Raw genomic sequence first — 18,051 nt, forward strand, 5'->3', positions numbered from 1 at the left:
CCAGGACCCCGAGATCATGACCTGAGTCGAAGGCAGAGGCTTAACCCACTGAGCCATCCAGGCGCCCCACAGGTCTATCTTTATGCCAATATCTTCATTATTGCAGCTTTATTTTTTTTAAAGATTTTATTTATTTATTTGAGAGAGAGCACAGAGGGGAGGGAGTAAGAGAATCAGACTCTCCACTGAGCAGAGAGCCAGATGCTAGGCTCAATCCCAGGACCCCAGGATCATGACCTGAGCCAAAGGTAGACACTCACCTGACTGAGTCACCCAGGCACCCCTGTAGCTTTATAATAAGCCTTGAAATCATGAAATGTAGTCCTCTAATTTATGTTTTTATTTTTTTCAAAATTATTTTGGGGCAACTCCCTTGGGTCCCCTACCTCTTTGGGAGCTTTGTACTATCACTCAATAAACTTTGCTTCACTATCACTCAATAAACCTTGGTTTCTTGCCCACCAAAAACAAAAACAAACCTGTTTCGTTAATCTAGGTCCTTTGGATATCCAAATGTATATTTTTTTTAAATGGCTTGTCAATTTAAGTTTTTTTTTTTTCTTTCTTAATTTGAGAGAGAGAGAGAGAAAGAGAGAAAGAGAGAGCATGAGAGGGGAGAGGGGCAGAGGGAGAAGCAGACTCTCTGCTGAGCAGGAAGCCTGATGCAGGACTTGATCCCGGGACTCTAGGATCATGACCAGAGCAAAGGCAGCTGCCTAACCAACTGAGCCACTGAAGCACCCCTATCAATTTCTTTAAAGAAAAAAAAGCCTACTGGGATTTTGACTGGGATATTTACTCTAGAGATCAACTTGGGGAGAAACGATGACAATACTGAATCATCCAATCCACCATCACAGTCCCCCTCTCCATTTACTTAGATGCTTTTTAATTTCTCTCAGCAATGTTAGGAAAATCTTTCTGAAAATCCTAGAAATTATTACTGACACCAAATCAGATGGTCCACCTCACCAATTCCTTTTCCCTTGGGTCTTCTGGCAGCTCATGACTCCAACAATATCATAATTCCTTAGGCACACCCAGGCAGAATAGCATGGCCAAAAAGGAAAAGACATTGGCAGTAAAACAGAACTTAAAGGAGGGTGAAAATGCGAAGGGCTCAGGTGTTGCCTCCCATGTTCACTTTTACTGACAGAGATCCAAATCAGAAAGGGCTGCGCTGTGTCAGAGAGCTAAAAAGCCTGAGCCACCTACTGGGACAAACCCACATGATTCCTTACAGCTGAAAATCTCACTTATGGAGTCCAGTCAACATGTGAGCATCTTTGTTAAATAAACAGAGTGCTATACCACATGAGACAGGATGGATTATGAAGGGGTAGGTCAGAAAACATCCTTGTTTGGCAGCACTGATAAGCAATCCTCATCTGGTCACTGGAAACTTACTGTTGGACAGGACTGAGCCCGGGACCAGATCAAGTCAAACTTCTCTTTCTGTAGGTTAGAAAAGAATAAAATTCAAAACCAAGAAAATGTAAGGCTGCAACCACATTTAAATTCACCAAACTTAACTGCAGGACGAAGATACAACTAAAAGTATCTCTTACATTCTATCATTTTTAAGTCCCTCTTATGACAGAAAGAAAAACCGGGTGTGTGTTTGGCTGCTCAATGTCAGAATCCATGAGAAGTGGATACTCCAAAGCCTCCAGACTCTGTCAGAGACTTCAGGCCACTGAGGCTAAGGGAGAGCCAAGAAGGCCTATTCAAGCAATGAGTCAGTATTGCAGATCTAAAATATCACAAAAAGTGAAGATCCTTTTGGCGGCGGAACATTTCAAGAGCAAGCGTCTGTGTGTGTAAGAGCTGGGGTAGCAGTACTCTCAGACCAACCACAAGACCCGGCTTTACTTTTCTGTCTCTAAGTTCTCCTCCTTAATCTTGAACTCATACATGTAAACTCAATGTTTGATGTAAACTTAACCTAAACGACTTACTCTTCAGGGAAGAAGAACAATTAAAGAACTAGCCAATAACCCAGGACGGCAAATGCTTTCTTATGCAGAAGTTAGTGTGAGGACGTTAACTAGAAGAAGCTAACAGCACCTGACAAACCTCAGTGGTCAAGAGTGGCCAGTGACTATCTCAAAGACAGCAATTTCAAGAAGGGAAAAAAATAAAGAAAATGCCACTTGCTAAGGGAAAATGCCAGAAAAAGCCTAGGAAGAGGCTTTAAAGTCAGCTCAGTAATAGGTCACTTATAGACAAAGGGGAAGAAAGCTATGCTTGAGGCCCTGTCTGAAATTCCAACAGCGTGGCTAGAAAACACCAAAAAGAAGTAAAACACATTTGGCAATTGCTCAGCAACATGAACTTACACCATGCTCCCTTGTCAGAGACTTGAGTCAAAGAGACATTTCTAAACCAGAAAGAGGGAAAACAAGAGCCATAAATATACCATATGGAGCTTCCAATCTTTGGTGCTTAGGGCATAATAAAAACCCTTGGAGCTATAAATATAAGTTCTCAAGAGGCAATAAACATAGAAAAAGTAAAGACAACTGCCTGCTAAGGTTAGAGCCCTGACCTTCATGCTATAACACATTCATTTTCCCTCCAAACTACTTACAGGAATAACTGCGTAGACCGTATCTTTTGCTGCAAAATACTGCTGCCAAATCTGTACAAAAAAGAGAGGGTGTCTGTGACATGTGGGTAATCTTTTCAACCTGTGCCAAGAAACAGTGACAGCTTTCATTGCTCAGAATTAACATGCTATTTGATAACAAGGAAAAAACCCCAATGTAATGCTTTTATTACTAGTAAATGATTACAAAAAAGATTTAATACCATCTACTGTTATAGATGATTAAACTGTAACTCTTAATAATAAATTCCTGTCAGACAAATGGATTCCATGACCTTGTTAATCATTTCTCTCAAGATGTGCCTGTATGCAACAGACATGTTCTTTTCTCATATCTTCTCTTTTTCTCCCCAAAACCCATATTCCCCAGCCCACTGTGGGCTTCTCAGACAGCCAGGACAACAGTCATTCAGAACCCAATGTCTGGAGTCAGGCAGACCTGGATGCAAATCCCAGCTCCAATCATTTGCTGGCCATGCTACTTAGGGCCAATTACTGAAAATACTAAATAACATAATACTAAACAACATAATCATCAGTAAAACAGCAATAATATCAATCTAACAGGATTATTGTGAGGACTAGTATGTTTGTGCTTAGCACGAGAGCATTACAGTGCAAACCACAGCCAAGGTGCTCTGAGGGCAACAAAGACACACTTAACACAAGTTAGGAAATGAATGGCAGAGGAGGGGACACTTGAACTGTATCCTCAAGAATGATCAGGAGTTAGCCCAGTGAACAAGGAGGCTAGGAAGATGAACAGGTAGGATAGAAGACACACATCTTAAGTAAAGAATGACAGCATTAGCAAAGGCACAGAAGTCAGGGAAGGCATCACAGCCAAGGTGACACCCGAGTGAGCTTTTGAAGAACAGGGCCATCCTCTTCAGAGATGCTCTGCTTTGCCAACATTTTCAATAAGAATGGGAGGGGGGGCCCTAAGTGAAGATACTAATCAAAGTATAATCTAACTAACACAGGGTACGGAAGGACTATTACCTCCCAGGACCTGGGCAAACCACTATCAGTGCAGCCCAAGGTTGTTTTCCCATTTTTTTTTTTTTTTTTTTTTTTACATGTCAGACAGTCTTTTCATTTTAACGACAACATATCCTGCTATTTTTATTTAATCTATATTAGTAGATAATTCATGAATCAACAATGAAACTTATAGACAGATGTTTCCTAACATAACTGACCTTGGTTACTCAAAATTATTTTAACAAACACAAACTTATGTTTAAAATTATAGGTCTGCATGATATTCATCACATGATCAAGGCTCCTGGGCCTGGCTTCTCTCTCTCTCCCCTAAAAAACATGGTTGGTGTCCGCTTTCTATTGGCATCTCTTCCCAAAGACACAGTTTGAGACTTTGCATAAGCCTCTATTAACACATATTAGAACCCTATGCTGTTCTTGTCTGTTTCTGTCTCTGTCCTTCTACGGGCTAAAACTCTTTGAGAGTAGGGGATTCTCTCATTTATTTCCATGTCTGGCATACAACCTGGTATTTAGTAGATATTCAATAAATGCTTCCGCTGATACAAATGACACAGTACCCAAAGGAAACTCATGGCAATTGGCACAACTTTCCATAGGGGAATAGGATGCAGAGTCAAAGAGACATGGGTTTGAGTCCCAGCTCTACCCTAAGCTACTTAATCTCTTTAAATTATAGTTTCCGTGGTTGTAAACTGTAAATAATAGCACCTGCACTTCAAGACAGTTATGAGACTTTAATGAAATAGCGCATAGGAAGCACTTAGTACCTGGCATACAGTCTACTGCTTTATTATTTTGATTTTCTCAATATACCTAAAATAATTCATGGAATTACAAGAAAAGCCAATAAAGAGCTTATAATAGTCTAATTAGAGAGAAAAGGATCACAGATATGAAAATGTAAACAGCAGTGCAAATTAAGGTGTATGGAATAATCAAACAGGTAGGACATAAGTGCTCTGAAGGAAGGTGTCCAGAAAGCTCCCTGAAGAAGGTCCTATAATAACAAAGGACTCTGAATGGCAAGCAAAGGAATACAGGAAGTCACTGAACATTTGCAAGCAGGTCACTGACATAATATTTATTTTTATTCATTTACTTAAAAACAAAAATGTAGCATTTACTCTGTGCCATGCACTGTTCTATGTGCTTTACAAATATGAACTCATTTAATTCCCCAAAGAACTCTACAAGTAAGTACTATCATAACTATTATGAGATAAGTACTATATTTTTTTAAAGATTTTATTTATTTATTTGACAGAGAGAGAGAGATCACAAGTAGGCAGAGAGGCAGGCAGAGAACTGTTGGGCTGAGCAAAGAGCCTGATGTAGGGCTTGATCCCAGGACCCTGAGATCATGACCTGAGCTGAAGGCAGAGGCTTAACCCAATGAGCCACCCAGGTGCCCCAAGATAAGTACTATTAATACCACTATTAGTATTATTATCTCCACTTTACAGAGAGAAACTAAGACTCAGACAGGTTAGGGGTAGGGTTATAACTTATCAAAGTCATTAACGTAGTAAGTGGCAGAGCTAGGACTTAAAACTCGTGGCTTGGCTCTTGAGTCTCTGAGTCTTGGTTTCTTTTTTCTTTTTTTTTTTTGTTAAAGATTTAATTTATTTATTTCACACAGAGAGAGGACACAAACATGGGGAGTGGGAGAGGGAGAACCAGCAGGTGCTCAACTGACTGAGCCACCCAGGCCCCCTAGAGTCTGTGTTCTTAACGAATACACTATGCTTTTTCATATGAAAGCAGAACTTTAAGAGCATTCAACTGGCAAGGCTATGAGAGGTGGAGAAGCAGGGAGGAATAAGAGCAGGGAAACCTAATTAGGTTTCTGAACACAGTACTGACGATTTTAAATAAAATGTGGGCAACGGGTTTGGGGGCACCTTGGTGGCTCACTCATTAAGCGTCTACCTTCAGCTCAGGTCATGATCCCAGGGTCCTGGGATCAAGATCCGCATCAGGCTCCCTGCTCAGCAGGAAGCCCACTTCTCCTTCTCCCACTCCCCCTGCTTGTGTTCCCTCTCTCACTGTGTCTCTCTCTGTCAAATAATAAATAAAATCCTAAAAAAAAGATGTGGGCAATGGTAATGAAAGAGAAGGGGGTAATATGAGTTGATTAGACATATAGGAGTAAAATCAAGAAAGGTTAAGTTTTCTTCTGCCATTTTGTTTCACGTAATTGATCACTTTTGCTTTCTATGACCACCTTTCATTTTGGCTAGAAAGAGGGGTCAAGAAATATATGCTCCTTTCTCCTTTCAGATTTGGCTTAGAGAGCACACATTTTCATGAAGTATGCAAGCCCATTTTCATTCATTACCTGTCTTATTTCTTCTGCAGTTTTGTCTTTCACCATCTCAATGTTGAAGATTGAACTGAGAGTCTGAATGAGAAAACAAAAGGCAATTAACATCCACAATTAAAAAAATAAAACAGTTTAGCTACCTGTAAGCCTTGTGGGAAGCGACAGATCGGGACAGTGGAGCCGATCTTCAGTAAGTACAGAGTGTGTATAATAAAACCTGCATGCTCAGAGAAGTGAACCCTTAAGCCCAGGCAGGTTTTCACAGTCCTATTCCTGGGGGGTATATATAAGTACTTTCCAAATGCTTTACCCTCACTGATGAGCACTGCAGCATTTTGCAGCTGGTAAGAAGAGAAAATCTGGTTGTCACCTTTAACTGCTATTCTACTGGGGTGGCTCCTTATTTGCAAATTAAATGAGTAAACATATTTTGATTTTTAAAAATTACTTCCTATAGAAAGAAAGCATATGACTAGGATTTCCATCATATTTCCTCTAGCAACCCCAGGACCCACACTATGCCAGAAATTATATCAAGGACATAAAAAGTCATAGAAATATTTTTCATCTCCACAGTTGGAAAAAAATCACAAAATCACTGAACCACAGTAAGTATGTTCAAATCTGCAGCCTCCTGTTATATATATTCTATATGACTTCAGATTTAGATCTTTAGAAACCTACCTTGCCCTTAGTGAATCCTCTGCTCACAGGATGTTTCCCCAGGGTGTCTGTCTGAAATACATGATGAGACAGGATATTTATCTGTACACCTTACTCATAAGAAAAAAGACCATCATGCTGGGTGAGGTGCACAATATCTCATTTAGTAATCTGACACTTAAAACCTCACTTTTCTACATTCTATATAGTAACTGTACACACTGTTCTATGAGTTATCGTTTGGAGACAGCTTTTCTATGACTAAGCTTTTGAGATGGAGAGATGAGAAAAGACTTGTTAGTAACTACCATGTTCCAGTACATAGAGTCCATTCTGTACCTGCCACTACGGATAATGAGGGATTCCTTCCCAGAATGAGGCCTGCTTGGGTTTCCTGTGCTCTGCTCTCTGATCTGCTCCACAGCGAGCCACAAGGAGGTGAGCAATGGAAAATTTGTATTTTCGAAGGCTGTTTCTCATCTGTGACACACTTCTGATGGCAGGCATCCTTACCAGACTAGTCTTTCCAGCACTCACTCTTATTATCCCTCTATTAAATTAGTGATTATTTCTTCTCCTAGTTCACTATCTCTGATAAAGGCTACGGCCAGGAAATCCTATTATGAGATTGCTGATAACAGGGATGTGTTGTTTTAAGTCATTCGCTCAATTTTTCAGTTCAAGCCCATGCCTTTCAGGAGGAGTACAATCTACACCTGGGATTCCGAGGCTGAGAAACACTGCATAAAATCTTGTCTTTTGTTACTATGTGCCTCAAGGAATCCAAACCTTTAATGAAGGAAGCCCACAGAACCAGTACCAACAAATTAGGCAAAAGTCTGGTGTAGAAAAATCTGTTGGATATACCATTGTCTTTTTGGTCATACCCCTATATAGTGGCAGCATCCTAATGTAGTCTGTCCTTCACTCATAAACTTTCCAGAAAAAGAGAATTGATTTGCTTTTCATACCACTCACCTTCAGTTGCACTGTGAAAACAAAACAAAAGGAACCCTCCATTTGCACAGCTGCCTTCTCCTTTTTTTTTTTTTTTAATTTCTTTCCAGCGTAACAGTATTCATTGTTTTTGCACCACACCCAGTGTTCCATGCAATCCGTGCCCTCTCCAATACCCACCACCTGGTTTCCCCAACCTCCCACCCCCCACCCCTTCAAAACCCTCAGATTGTTTTTCAGAGTCCATAGTCTCTCATGGTTCATCTCCCCTTCCAATTTCCCTCAACTCCCTTCTCCTCTCTATCTCCCCTTGTCCTCCATGCTATTTGTTATGCTCCACAAATAAGTGAAACCATATGATAATTGACTCTCTCTGCTTGACTTATTTCACTCAGCATAATCTCTTCCAGTCCTGTCCATGTTGCTACAAAAGTTGGGTATTCATCCTTTCTGATGGAGGCATAATACTCCATAGTGTATATGGACCACATCTTCCTTATCCATTCGTCCGTTGAAGGGCATCTTGGTTCTTTCCACAGTTTGGCGACCGTGGCCATTGCTGCTATAAACATTGGGGTACAGATGGCCCTTCTTTTCACTCCATCTGTATCTTTGGGGTAAATACCCAGTAGTGCAATTGCAGGGTCATAGGGAAGCTCTATTTTTAATTTCTTGAGGAATCTCCACACTGTTTTCCAAAGTGGCTGCACCAACTTGCATTCCCACCAACAGTGTAAGAGGGTTCCCCTTTCTCCACATCCTCTCCAAAACATGTTGTTTCCTGTCTTGCTAATTTTGGCCATTCTAACTGGTGTAAGGTGGTATCTCAATGTGGTTTCAATTTGAATCTCCCTGATGGCTAGTGATGATGAACATTTTTTCATGTGTCTGATAGCCATTTGTATGTCTTCATTGGAGAAGTGTTTAATCACCAAACCCGGTATATTCTTTTCCCACAGTGTCCCTCCAATCCATTCTTTATTTCCATTTGTACTTTCAGAAATAACAAATTTAAGCTCCAAGTATAAGCTTATTGCATTTTATTTTAAATTAAGACATTACTTAAGAGAAACCATTATTTTATCTATCAGAAAATGATGCCAACTAAATAATAGCACAATACTGTCATATCACCTCAATTTTAAGATAATTCTGGAAATGTTAAAATGCAAAAAAAAAAAAAGTGGGTTTTAGAACCAATGAAATATGGTAATTAAAATTATAGTTGAAGGTATGTGCCGAAAGCCCTAAGAACACTTAATAAAGCATTTATCTTTTTTAAAATTTTATTTACTTATTAGAGAGCGCATATGCAGGGGGAGTGCCAGAGGGAGAGGGAGAAGCAGACTGCCCACTGAGCAGGAAGCCTGACTGGGGGCTCAATCCTGGGACTCTGGGATCATGACCTGAGCCAAAAGTGTTTCAGATGCTTTAACCAACTAACTACCCAGGGTCCCTTAATAAAACATTTAAATGGGTACTTAACTACTTCCATGTAGATGCTTTGGAAATCCGTGTGGACAACTTTTCTGTTATCACAATAGTTCACTGGATGAGGACATTTGTATTTGTGAGCGGGTAAGCAGTGCCAGGAGCTGCAATCTTATAAAGGAATTCCACATAGTGAAGAATTTTCCCTCACTCTGCACTTTTCAGTGTCTAGTCAGATGTCCTCATAAGTGAAAAACCTTTTTATAATTACCTGGGTCTAGACTCTAACCTCTGTTTTGCTTTTCCTTTTTCTTTTTTAACATGGCTTTAATAAACACCCGAGTTTTTTACAAACACAACTACTATATAACCTAAAAGGTTGCATAGTGTGAAATCTCATGAGGATCACTGATAACACCACTCACAGTTTGGGAGTTTTGAAAAGTAGTAACACAATACCCCTATACCAGTCAGCATTTGCTGCTTACGTATTCATGGTGATTTCACATACAGGTAAGAGCCTCTGATGACTGCATTAGGTTTCACAGCATAATTGTGCTCAAGAATTTATATACTAAAGTTCACTCATAAAAATTTCATTTATATTACTCATTCATTGTAGAAATTTCATATCATCTACCAAATAAGTATTTTATTTAAAAGTTCTTTCCTTGGGACCTCTGGGTGGCTCAGTTGGTTAAGCATCTGACTCTTGGTTTCAGCTCAGGTCATGACCTATGGGTCGTGAGATCGAGCCAAGCATGAGCCCTACATCAGGGCTCCATGCTCAGCAGGGAGTCTGCTTAAAGATTCTCTCTCTCTGCCCTTCCCTCCATTCTTACCTGTGCTCAATCATGCACACTCTCTTGCACACTCAGGCACACACTCTCTCAAATAAATAAATAAATCTTTAAAAAAAAGTTTTTGAGGTGCCTGGATGGCTCAGTTCGTTAAGTATCTGACTTTGGCTCAGGTCATTATCTTGTGGTCCTGGCATCAAGCCCTGTGTCAGGTTGCGGGGAATGCTGGGTCTCATGTGTTAGGGAGCCAATGACTCAGAGCAAAGAAAAGGCTTTGTGAGTGGAGTCATTAGCCCCCTTTATCTAGCTAAATAAGAAAGACAGTAAGTCATTATTTACCCAAGAGTTGCCATACTTTAAGGTAAATCTTGACTTACGTTTGCATCTTATCATCATGAAAGTGAATTTCTATGCCTGTTTACAAAAGAGGGCAAAGAGCTTTCCCATGTCATATTCAAAGTCTATAATACAGTAATATTCCAAGAGCTACTGATTTGTAACCTTGGCACTGTGTTTACCATAGGAAATTACGTTTCTTAAAATATCTGTAATAGAGACTTGTTTGTTCACATAAGGTTGTAAACTATGTTTGTGATAGGAGGTTGGATTTGCTCCCCAACCTTATAATGATTAACCCAGTGACTTGCTTTTGTTCTCATGAACTCAACCAGTAATTAAAAGACTAAGTGGACTCTCTTAAAATTTAGAATACTCAAGGCAAAAAAGTTACTGTCCAAATTAAATAAACATCTTTCATTCTAAAACACAATGCAGAATCCCAATTTTCCACTGTATGTTATTTCAGGCCCAAACAGCTCACACCTGGATTATTGCATATCCTTCCTGGTTTCAGCCTTTCCAACTCCCAATTTGTTCTGTGTACCACCCTAGGTTAGTATTTTTCAAATCTCAGGTTGTGAAATCAATTTCCTGGATTGTGGCCAAAGTTTTTAAAAGAAAAAGAAGTGCACTGCATGTAATAAAAATAAGCATTGCTTTGTAATAGCTCTGCTTTAGTTATAATCACACACATGTATATGCTGAACTGCAGTATAAAATAGGTTTCTTACTGCAGATCACTTCGTTTGAAAAGCACTGTATTAAATTTCAACATGCTCCCTCCCGGCTTTGATTCTTGTTTAGGGCGAGTAGCTATTAGGCACTTTTTTGTCTGGAGCTCCAGAGTCCCCTTGCCATGTGTGCTTTGCCTTAACCATTCTACCACACCCGCCAGGAGCATGGACTGTCATTTTCATCCCTCTGTACCTCTACCATGACCACAGTACTTTGCCAGAAAGAGGAGGATACCATTTATGGTTGGAGACTGAGCTGTGTAGAGAGAGGCTACATTCAGCTCATCCAGCTGACCCATCAGTGAGCCCACTCCCAGCATAGGGTTGGGGATGGGGGTGTAGCACACTGGGGAGCCAATACCACAAAGAGGAGCAGGTCTTACCTTCTGTTCTACACATTTGATAAAGTCACCTTGCCTGGAGTGCCCCACTGGCTGCTTCCGAAACTCAACGCGCTTTTCCAGTCGGGATTCAAAAGCAGCTGGGTCAGACCTGATTAAAGGTAAACCAAAAGTGAAAACGTTTGGGACTTTTTGAATTTAGAAATAACTAAGTATCATGTTGCACTTCCAGAGAGAGAGAGGACACAAGCATTCAAAGGCTGAAGGATTTGCCTATAAATCAAGAAAGTGGAAAAATAAATCCAGTTATTTAATTATTGTTAACCTTCAAGGGGCCTGCATAACATTCTTCTCCTGCAGGTTACTTCTTAGAAGATGTAAACCTTGGTCCCTCAGGTACTAATACTCTGGGTACTTGGAATTCAAATCCTCAAGACGGGAAGGGGACTCTGAAATCATCTCGCTTGGTCATCCTACTCAGGCAGAAATCCAGTAGCCTAGCCGGTGTCAAGCTTTTACATGAACACATCTAGCTCTGGACATCTTCTTCAGCCCATGCAAAGGTTAAACATCTGTTTATTTAGATGCAGGTAATTTAGAGGCATTTTGTAGGAAAAGATTTAGCACCTGAGTTTCTCCCTGACTCTCTCTCCAAAGAACTGGCTCTTGCAGATGAAACATTAGAACTGGTCCTTTATGTCAAAACGAAGCTGGTCTTCCGGCCCAAGTCCAGGTCGGGGCTGCCATCCTTGTTAAGAATTCTTCAGGCTGGGGCGCCTGGGTGGCTCAGAGGGTTAAAGCCTCCGCCTTCGGCTCAGGTCATGATCTCAGGGTCCTGGGATCGAGCCCCGCATCGGGCTCTCTGCTCAGCGGGGAGCCTGCTTCCCTTCCTCTCTCTCTGCCTGCCTCTCTGCCTACTTGTGAACTCTGTCTGTCGGATGAATAAATAAAATCTTAAAAAAGAAAAAAAGAATTCTTTAGGCTGTGTAGTCAACGATGTGGATGTGATATTTGACACTTTGGTGAAGACATCATACAGGGATTACAGCTCCTGGGCCATGAGACCTGTAGTGTCATAGGTGCAGTCTGTAGGATCCAAGAACATCCTGATCACTTTTCTGGTGGAGTGATTCCTGGTCAAGGCATTGTATGGGGCCCCTCTTTCATAAAAATCAGTTCCAGAAGTGACATTAAACACTATGTCCTTCATGCCATTACATGGGCAGATCTTCTTCCTTCCCTCCACAGCAGGCCAGCAACTCAGTGCAGTCATTCCAGGGGTCCTGTCCTGTGGGGTGTGGCACCTGCTGTGGCTGCAAATGCCAGGACCAGGGTTAGTGCTGCAAGCATCCACAGTCAAACCTGGGCTGCCATGGTGAGTGGATAGAGAGTGAGGGGTGGCCTAGGCACTGGAGTCTATGCATTCCCACCTTGGACATCTTTTATTATTAAAATGTTCTGAGCTTAAATCTATTCATCTATATCTTTCACACTCAAGAATAAGAAAAAATGTCTAATCCCTTTTATCTGAGTACTTGGAAATTGCTATTATGACACCCCTGAAAGTTTTCTGTAAGTTAAATTTCCTTAGTTCTTTTGGCCCTTCTTCATACATGTGATTTGTGAGTATTTCCTCACTGTAAACCTGCTCTTTGGACACCCTCCAATTTGTCCACACTCTAGATAAAGTGGGCCTGCAGCTAGATCAAATATTCCCAACTCACCAATGCAAAGTGTGATGCAAAAATCCAGATACTGGGATGAAGGGGTGAAGAGGGCATATAGCCTTGTCCTTTTATTGGCTCACACCAAACTTGTGGCTGGTGCTCCAAGGGCCCAGGTTTTAGTGAATGTAGAGAGACTGACAGATGCTACAGCATGAAAACCTTGTATAGAACACTGAGGAATATGGACATTATCTAGAGTCACTGAGGGTGCTTTGGGATGCTCACTCTTTGAGACAGCAGTGTGTGAAAATATTGATGGGAATGATCTGGTGGGGAAGGAGAATAAAACCAGCCATTCGTTGGTTCATGAGTGGGAATGAGTGGGAACTGTGAAGTATCCAAAGTATAAGTAGACAACTCTCCTAAGATGTAGCCTGTGAAAAGGATCAATGAGAAAAGGCCAGAGGGGAATGTAGGTCAACGAAAGGTTTTAAAGAAGAGAAATCCTTGGGGCGTCTGGGTGGCTCAGTGGGTTGAGTCTCTGCCTTCGGCTCAAGTTATGATCTCAGGGTCCTGGGCTCGAGCCCCACATCAGACTCTGCTCAGCGGGGAGCCTGCTTCCCCATCTCCCTCTGCCTACTTGTGATCTCTATATCTCTGTCAAATAAATAAGTAAAATCTTTTAAAAAAAAGAAAGAAGAGAAATCCTTGAGTATATTTGAATGCTGCTGGAAAGAGGCAAAAATATTCATTCCTTTATTCTGTCAGTTTTTTTCAAAAAGGGAGGAAGGTCACCACAGCAGCAGTGAGACGGACCGGGGTGGAAGAGGGGAAGACTAGCTAGACGATAACTGCAAGAGTCCAGAAGATGATGGAGAAGTATGTTCAGGCCATGGAAGTAGAGATGAGACAGAACTCAAGGAAGTTACGGTATGCAGTTTTTGGTTTCCTTTCTAAGACAACTGCTTGCCTACCCTGCCAGATTCTCTTCAAAGCCACTCTAATTTTCACCTTTCATTTTCTTCACCTCTTTCCACTTTAACTCTTAAGACCGTCTCTTGGTCCCCTTGCACCTACCTCAAGCCTCTTGATCTCCAAGTCCTTTCATCTGGAAGCTGAGGGGTAGTGTTAGAAACCCTGGATTCCAGATCAGATGAATCCCAAGGAGCTGTGTGACCTCTGGCAGGTCTTTGCTGCGGATTCTGTTTCTCCCTCTCAATGAGACGGTTCAGTGGATGATCTGTGACTCCATAAGTCTTTGATGCCTTGCTCTCTCCCCAGCCTCCTTTCCTTGTATTCAGGGCTGTAGCTAGAAGCTTAGGAACCCGAGCTCTAGGCCAGGCCTCAGTGACTCAATATGTGACCTTGAGCAAGTCAAGTCCCTTCTCTAGAAGGCTCTATGTTCCCATTTCTATAATCAGGGCAGGTTTCTTGGAACCGTCTACCTCATTAAGGCTGACACAGGACTCCACCTCAGCGTTTTGAGAACTAGAGCACTGACAACTCGGGGAAGAGCCAGGACTTTGCGGAGACTCTCATTTCTGGGACTAGCTGTGTGATGTTAGCAAGTCATCCTTTTTCTCTGAGCCCACAGACAGACACATCACCCACAGAGTGCGGACAGTAACCGAGCCTGCTTCGCAAGGCTGTTCTAAGCACTGAAGGCGTGGGGTCCACCAGAAACGCGGGTCGCGCGCCGCCCCTCCCCGCCCGCCACTGGCCGGCCGGGGTCCGCACCTGCGCAGCTGCTGGATCTTGTCTCGGTAGCGGTCGTAGAAGGGGTTGGCTTCGAGCTCGGCTCCGACCCCGCTGCCGTCGGCGCCCCCCGCGGGGCCGCCCGAGCCGCGACGCACCGGGAACACGCGCAGCTGCGCGGGGGACACGAGCCCCAGGCCTAGGGCGCGGGTGCGCACGGCGCACAGGCCCCGGTACAGACCAGCCACCTGCAACACGGCCGGGCCTGCACCACCTGCCGCGGCCACGGCAGCCATGGCCGCCCCCGCCTCCTCCTCCTCCTCCTCCGGCGCGTCGGCCTCAGCCCGCGGCCAGCGCGCCTGCTCCATCGCGCTCCGGGTCCGCCACGCCCCTGTTCCGGCACCGAGGTTCCGCGCTCGCAAGGTTCCGGGCCCCCCGGGGCGGGGAGGCGGGGGCTCAGGGCTAGCGGCTCAGGGCTAGCGGCTCCGCCACCCGCTCGGCGGGCGGCTCGGGGTGCCACCGCTTGTCTCCTCCCTTCCCCCCGCCCCAAGTCTGCCCGGCTCCACGCCCTCCCGCTCGGATCCAGCAGCCTCCGCGCTCCCTCTCCTCCGGAAAAGCCGCTCAGATCTGCTGCCTTGCAGATTCTCTTGGCGCTCGCCGGCAGTAGTTGTCTGTCCTTCAGCATCCAAGCCCCTTTCCTCAACTATAATCACAGTAGCAGCTTCTCTTTCCTGGGTGTTTCTTTGTGTAGGACACCATCTGCTTCATATCCTGTGAGGCAGACCTTTTCTGTTTTTTTACAGGTGCAGAAACTGAGGCTGAGCGTCATTAAGAGACTTGCCCAAGTTCTACCCAAGGACTGAACTCTTTGCAAGATGCCAGCTGCCTCCAAAGACTTGTCTTCCTGTGCCTTGACCTAGAGCCAAACCTCCTCTCCAAAGAGACACCTGTGTCTGTCTCTAACAAGTATTGATTTGGGCTGTTTTTGATCCTTGTAATGCTCTTTTTTTCCCTGTTGACCCAATACCACCATCTTCTTCATCCTCTTGAACCAAGTGGGAGTTCCTGGGGTCAGACACAGTGACATCAACATCTCTGTATCTCACTTTCTCCCAGGACAGGGCCAGGCCTGGAGCAAGCCCACTACAATGGCATGATCAGTTTGCCTTTTCGGAAGTCCTTCCTGTCTGGGTCTTACCTGGTAGAAACCCCTCATGAATGGTGGACTCCTCCCGGGCAGGAACAGAGTGCCTTCAACTTTTCTCAGTCCAGCCTGCACTCATAGAGATTGGCCCTAGGCCCTGGCCTGTGCTAGTAGTAGTGTGGTGGACTCGAGATTAGTAAGTCCTTCGAGTGTGCTGACCTAGACCTGCTTCAGGACTCTTGCACTGGCTGATGATCCCTCTGCTTGGATCTGCATGTGGTGGCCTCATCATTGATGGCTCAGTTCATAGGTTGGCACCTCAAAGGAACTTTTCTTGATCCATGCTGTCCCTTTATATTCTTTATCCCATTACCTCATTTTATTTTCTTCGTAGTCATTATGACATAGTAGTTATGATTAGGTATTTATTTCCTTGATTACTACTAATTTATGGATCTTACATTCTAGAAGGATGAAAGACAAAAAACGAAACAGCTGACCCTTGAACAGCACCGGTTTGAGTCACAGGGGTCCACTTACACGTGGATTTTTTACAACACTGTAAATGTGTTTTCTCTTATGATTTCCTTAACATTTTTCTTTTCTCTAGCTTACTTCATTTGTAAGAATACTTATTCTATTGTAAGAATATGACATATGGGGGCAACTGTCGGTTGAGCTCCAACTCTTGATTTTGGCTCAGGCCATGATCTCAGGTGCACCCCCCACCCCATGCTCAGCATGCAGTCTGAGTCTCTTGCCCTCTGCCCCTCCCCCCGCTTGTGTGCATGGGCTCTCTCAAAATAAATCTAAAAAAAAAGTACAGTATATTATATAATACACATACAAAATAGGTGTTAATCAACAGCTTGTGTTATTGGTAAGGTTTCTGGTCAAAAGTAGGCTATTAGTTAAATTTGGGGGAGTCAAAAGTTGCACATGGATTTTCAACTGTGCGGGGATCATAGTCCTAATCCCCATCTTGTTCCAGGGTCAATTGTAAGGTTAGGTGATGATATAAGCTATGCAGGAAAACAAAGCAGGTTAAGAGTGAGAGAGAGAGAGAGATAAGGGGATGCTTGAGCAGAATGCAGATGGAAATGAGGGAATCATCTGTCTGGCTATCTGGGAGAAGGGCCTTCCAGACTGAGGACAGAGCAAGTGCACAGGCCTTGATGCAGGAGCGTACTTGTCCTGCTTGTGGGATAGCAAGGAGGTTCTTACGTGAAGAGGTATGGGGAGGGGCAGTTAGAGCACTCTAGGCCCTGTAGACCTTGGTTAAGGACTTTGGTTTTTTTTCTAAGTAAAATGGAAAGTCACTGTAGGCTTTGAGCAGAGAAGTAACATGCTCTACTTTTATTTTTTAAATTTACTTTTGTAAAGGATCATTCTGGCTGCTGGCAAAATACAGAACGTGGAGGGAGGCGGGGGCAAGGATGGAAGCTCTCCCAAAGGTGACCAATTTGTCCTAGTTTACCTGACTTCCCTGGTTTTGGCGTTGAAAATCCTATGTCCTGGAAACCTCCTCAGTTTCAGGCAAAGTGGGATGGCTAGTCACCCAACGGGGAGACCAGTACTCCAAGTGGTGGAGGGTGGTGGGTAGAATGCAGTGATAGTGATGGGAAAGGGGTCACGTTCCGGATGTGTGTTGAAGGTAAGACCTAATGATTGTGGAACGGAGTGAATGTGGCTATGAGGAACTGAAAGGAGTCAAGGGTGACTTACAGGCTTTTGGCCTGAACAACTGGAAGGACAGAGTTGCCATTTACAGACAGGAGAAGGCTGAGATAGGTTTTGGAGGATGGCTGATCTGGAGTTTGGTTTGGGGTGTGTTCCTTCGAGATAACTTAATAGACTTAATCCCCTTAATGGTAGGCCTGTCAGCCAGGCTGTTAGGTGAAGGAGTCCAAAGTCTGGAGGAGCCGTTTGGGCTGGAGATAGTGTGAGTTGTCAGTACTTGTGTAATATTTAAAGCCATGAGTCTGGAGGTGATCACTGACAGAAGGAATGAGACAGAGGGCAGAGGACCCAGTCCTGGGGCATGCTGGCATTTAGAAATCAGGGAAAAGAGAGATCAGCAAAGAGACTGAAAAGCAGGAGCCAGTGAGCTAAGAGAGCTGAGCTTAAGCGGAACCTGGAGGGAAATCAGAGCTGAATAGTGCCCCGAGGCCCATGCTGGGCGACTAGAAAGGGTGAAGTAATTAAGTGGTCCCACTCGCTGGCCTAGGCCCAGGGGTGCAACCTCAGGGAGGGGGACTTGGGCTTCACTAAGGCAAGGCTTTCTAACTGAGCTGCCCCGGGAGGCGTGGCAAGTCTCCAACTCTTGGGTGAGTCCTTGCCC

General features: G+C 43.6%; 1 protein-coding gene across 2 annotated transcripts in view; it reads right to left on the reverse strand.

Moving 5' to 3' along the window:
- Window positions 1-14,934, reverse strand: part of ATPAF1 (ATP synthase mitochondrial F1 complex assembly factor 1) — a 29,098-nt gene extending 14,164 nt beyond the window's left edge. For both annotated transcript variants that reach the window (XM_032877693.1, XM_032877692.1), the window contains exons 1-6: window positions 14,609-14,934; window positions 11,247-11,355; window positions 6,624-6,674; window positions 5,955-6,017; window positions 2,591-2,641; window positions 1,408-1,455 (exon numbers count right to left, since the gene is read on the reverse strand). In XM_032877693.1, the coding sequence (XP_032733584.1) occupies window positions 1,408-1,455; window positions 2,591-2,641; window positions 5,955-6,017; window positions 6,624-6,674; window positions 11,247-11,355; window positions 14,609-14,934 (648 nt within the window). The remainder of the gene's footprint in view (window positions 1-1,407; window positions 1,456-2,590; window positions 2,642-5,954; window positions 6,018-6,623; window positions 6,675-11,246; window positions 11,356-14,608) is intronic.
- Between the last annotated feature and the right edge of the window lie 3,117 nt (window positions 14,935-18,051).

This window comes from Lontra canadensis, unplaced genomic scaffold (genome assembly GCF_010015895.1).
Source record: "Lontra canadensis isolate GAN:19392208 unplaced genomic scaffold, GSC_riverotter_1.0 scaffold60, whole genome shotgun sequence".
In the NCBI taxonomy this organism is placed as follows: Eukaryota; Metazoa; Chordata; class Mammalia; order Carnivora; family Mustelidae; genus Lontra; species Lontra canadensis.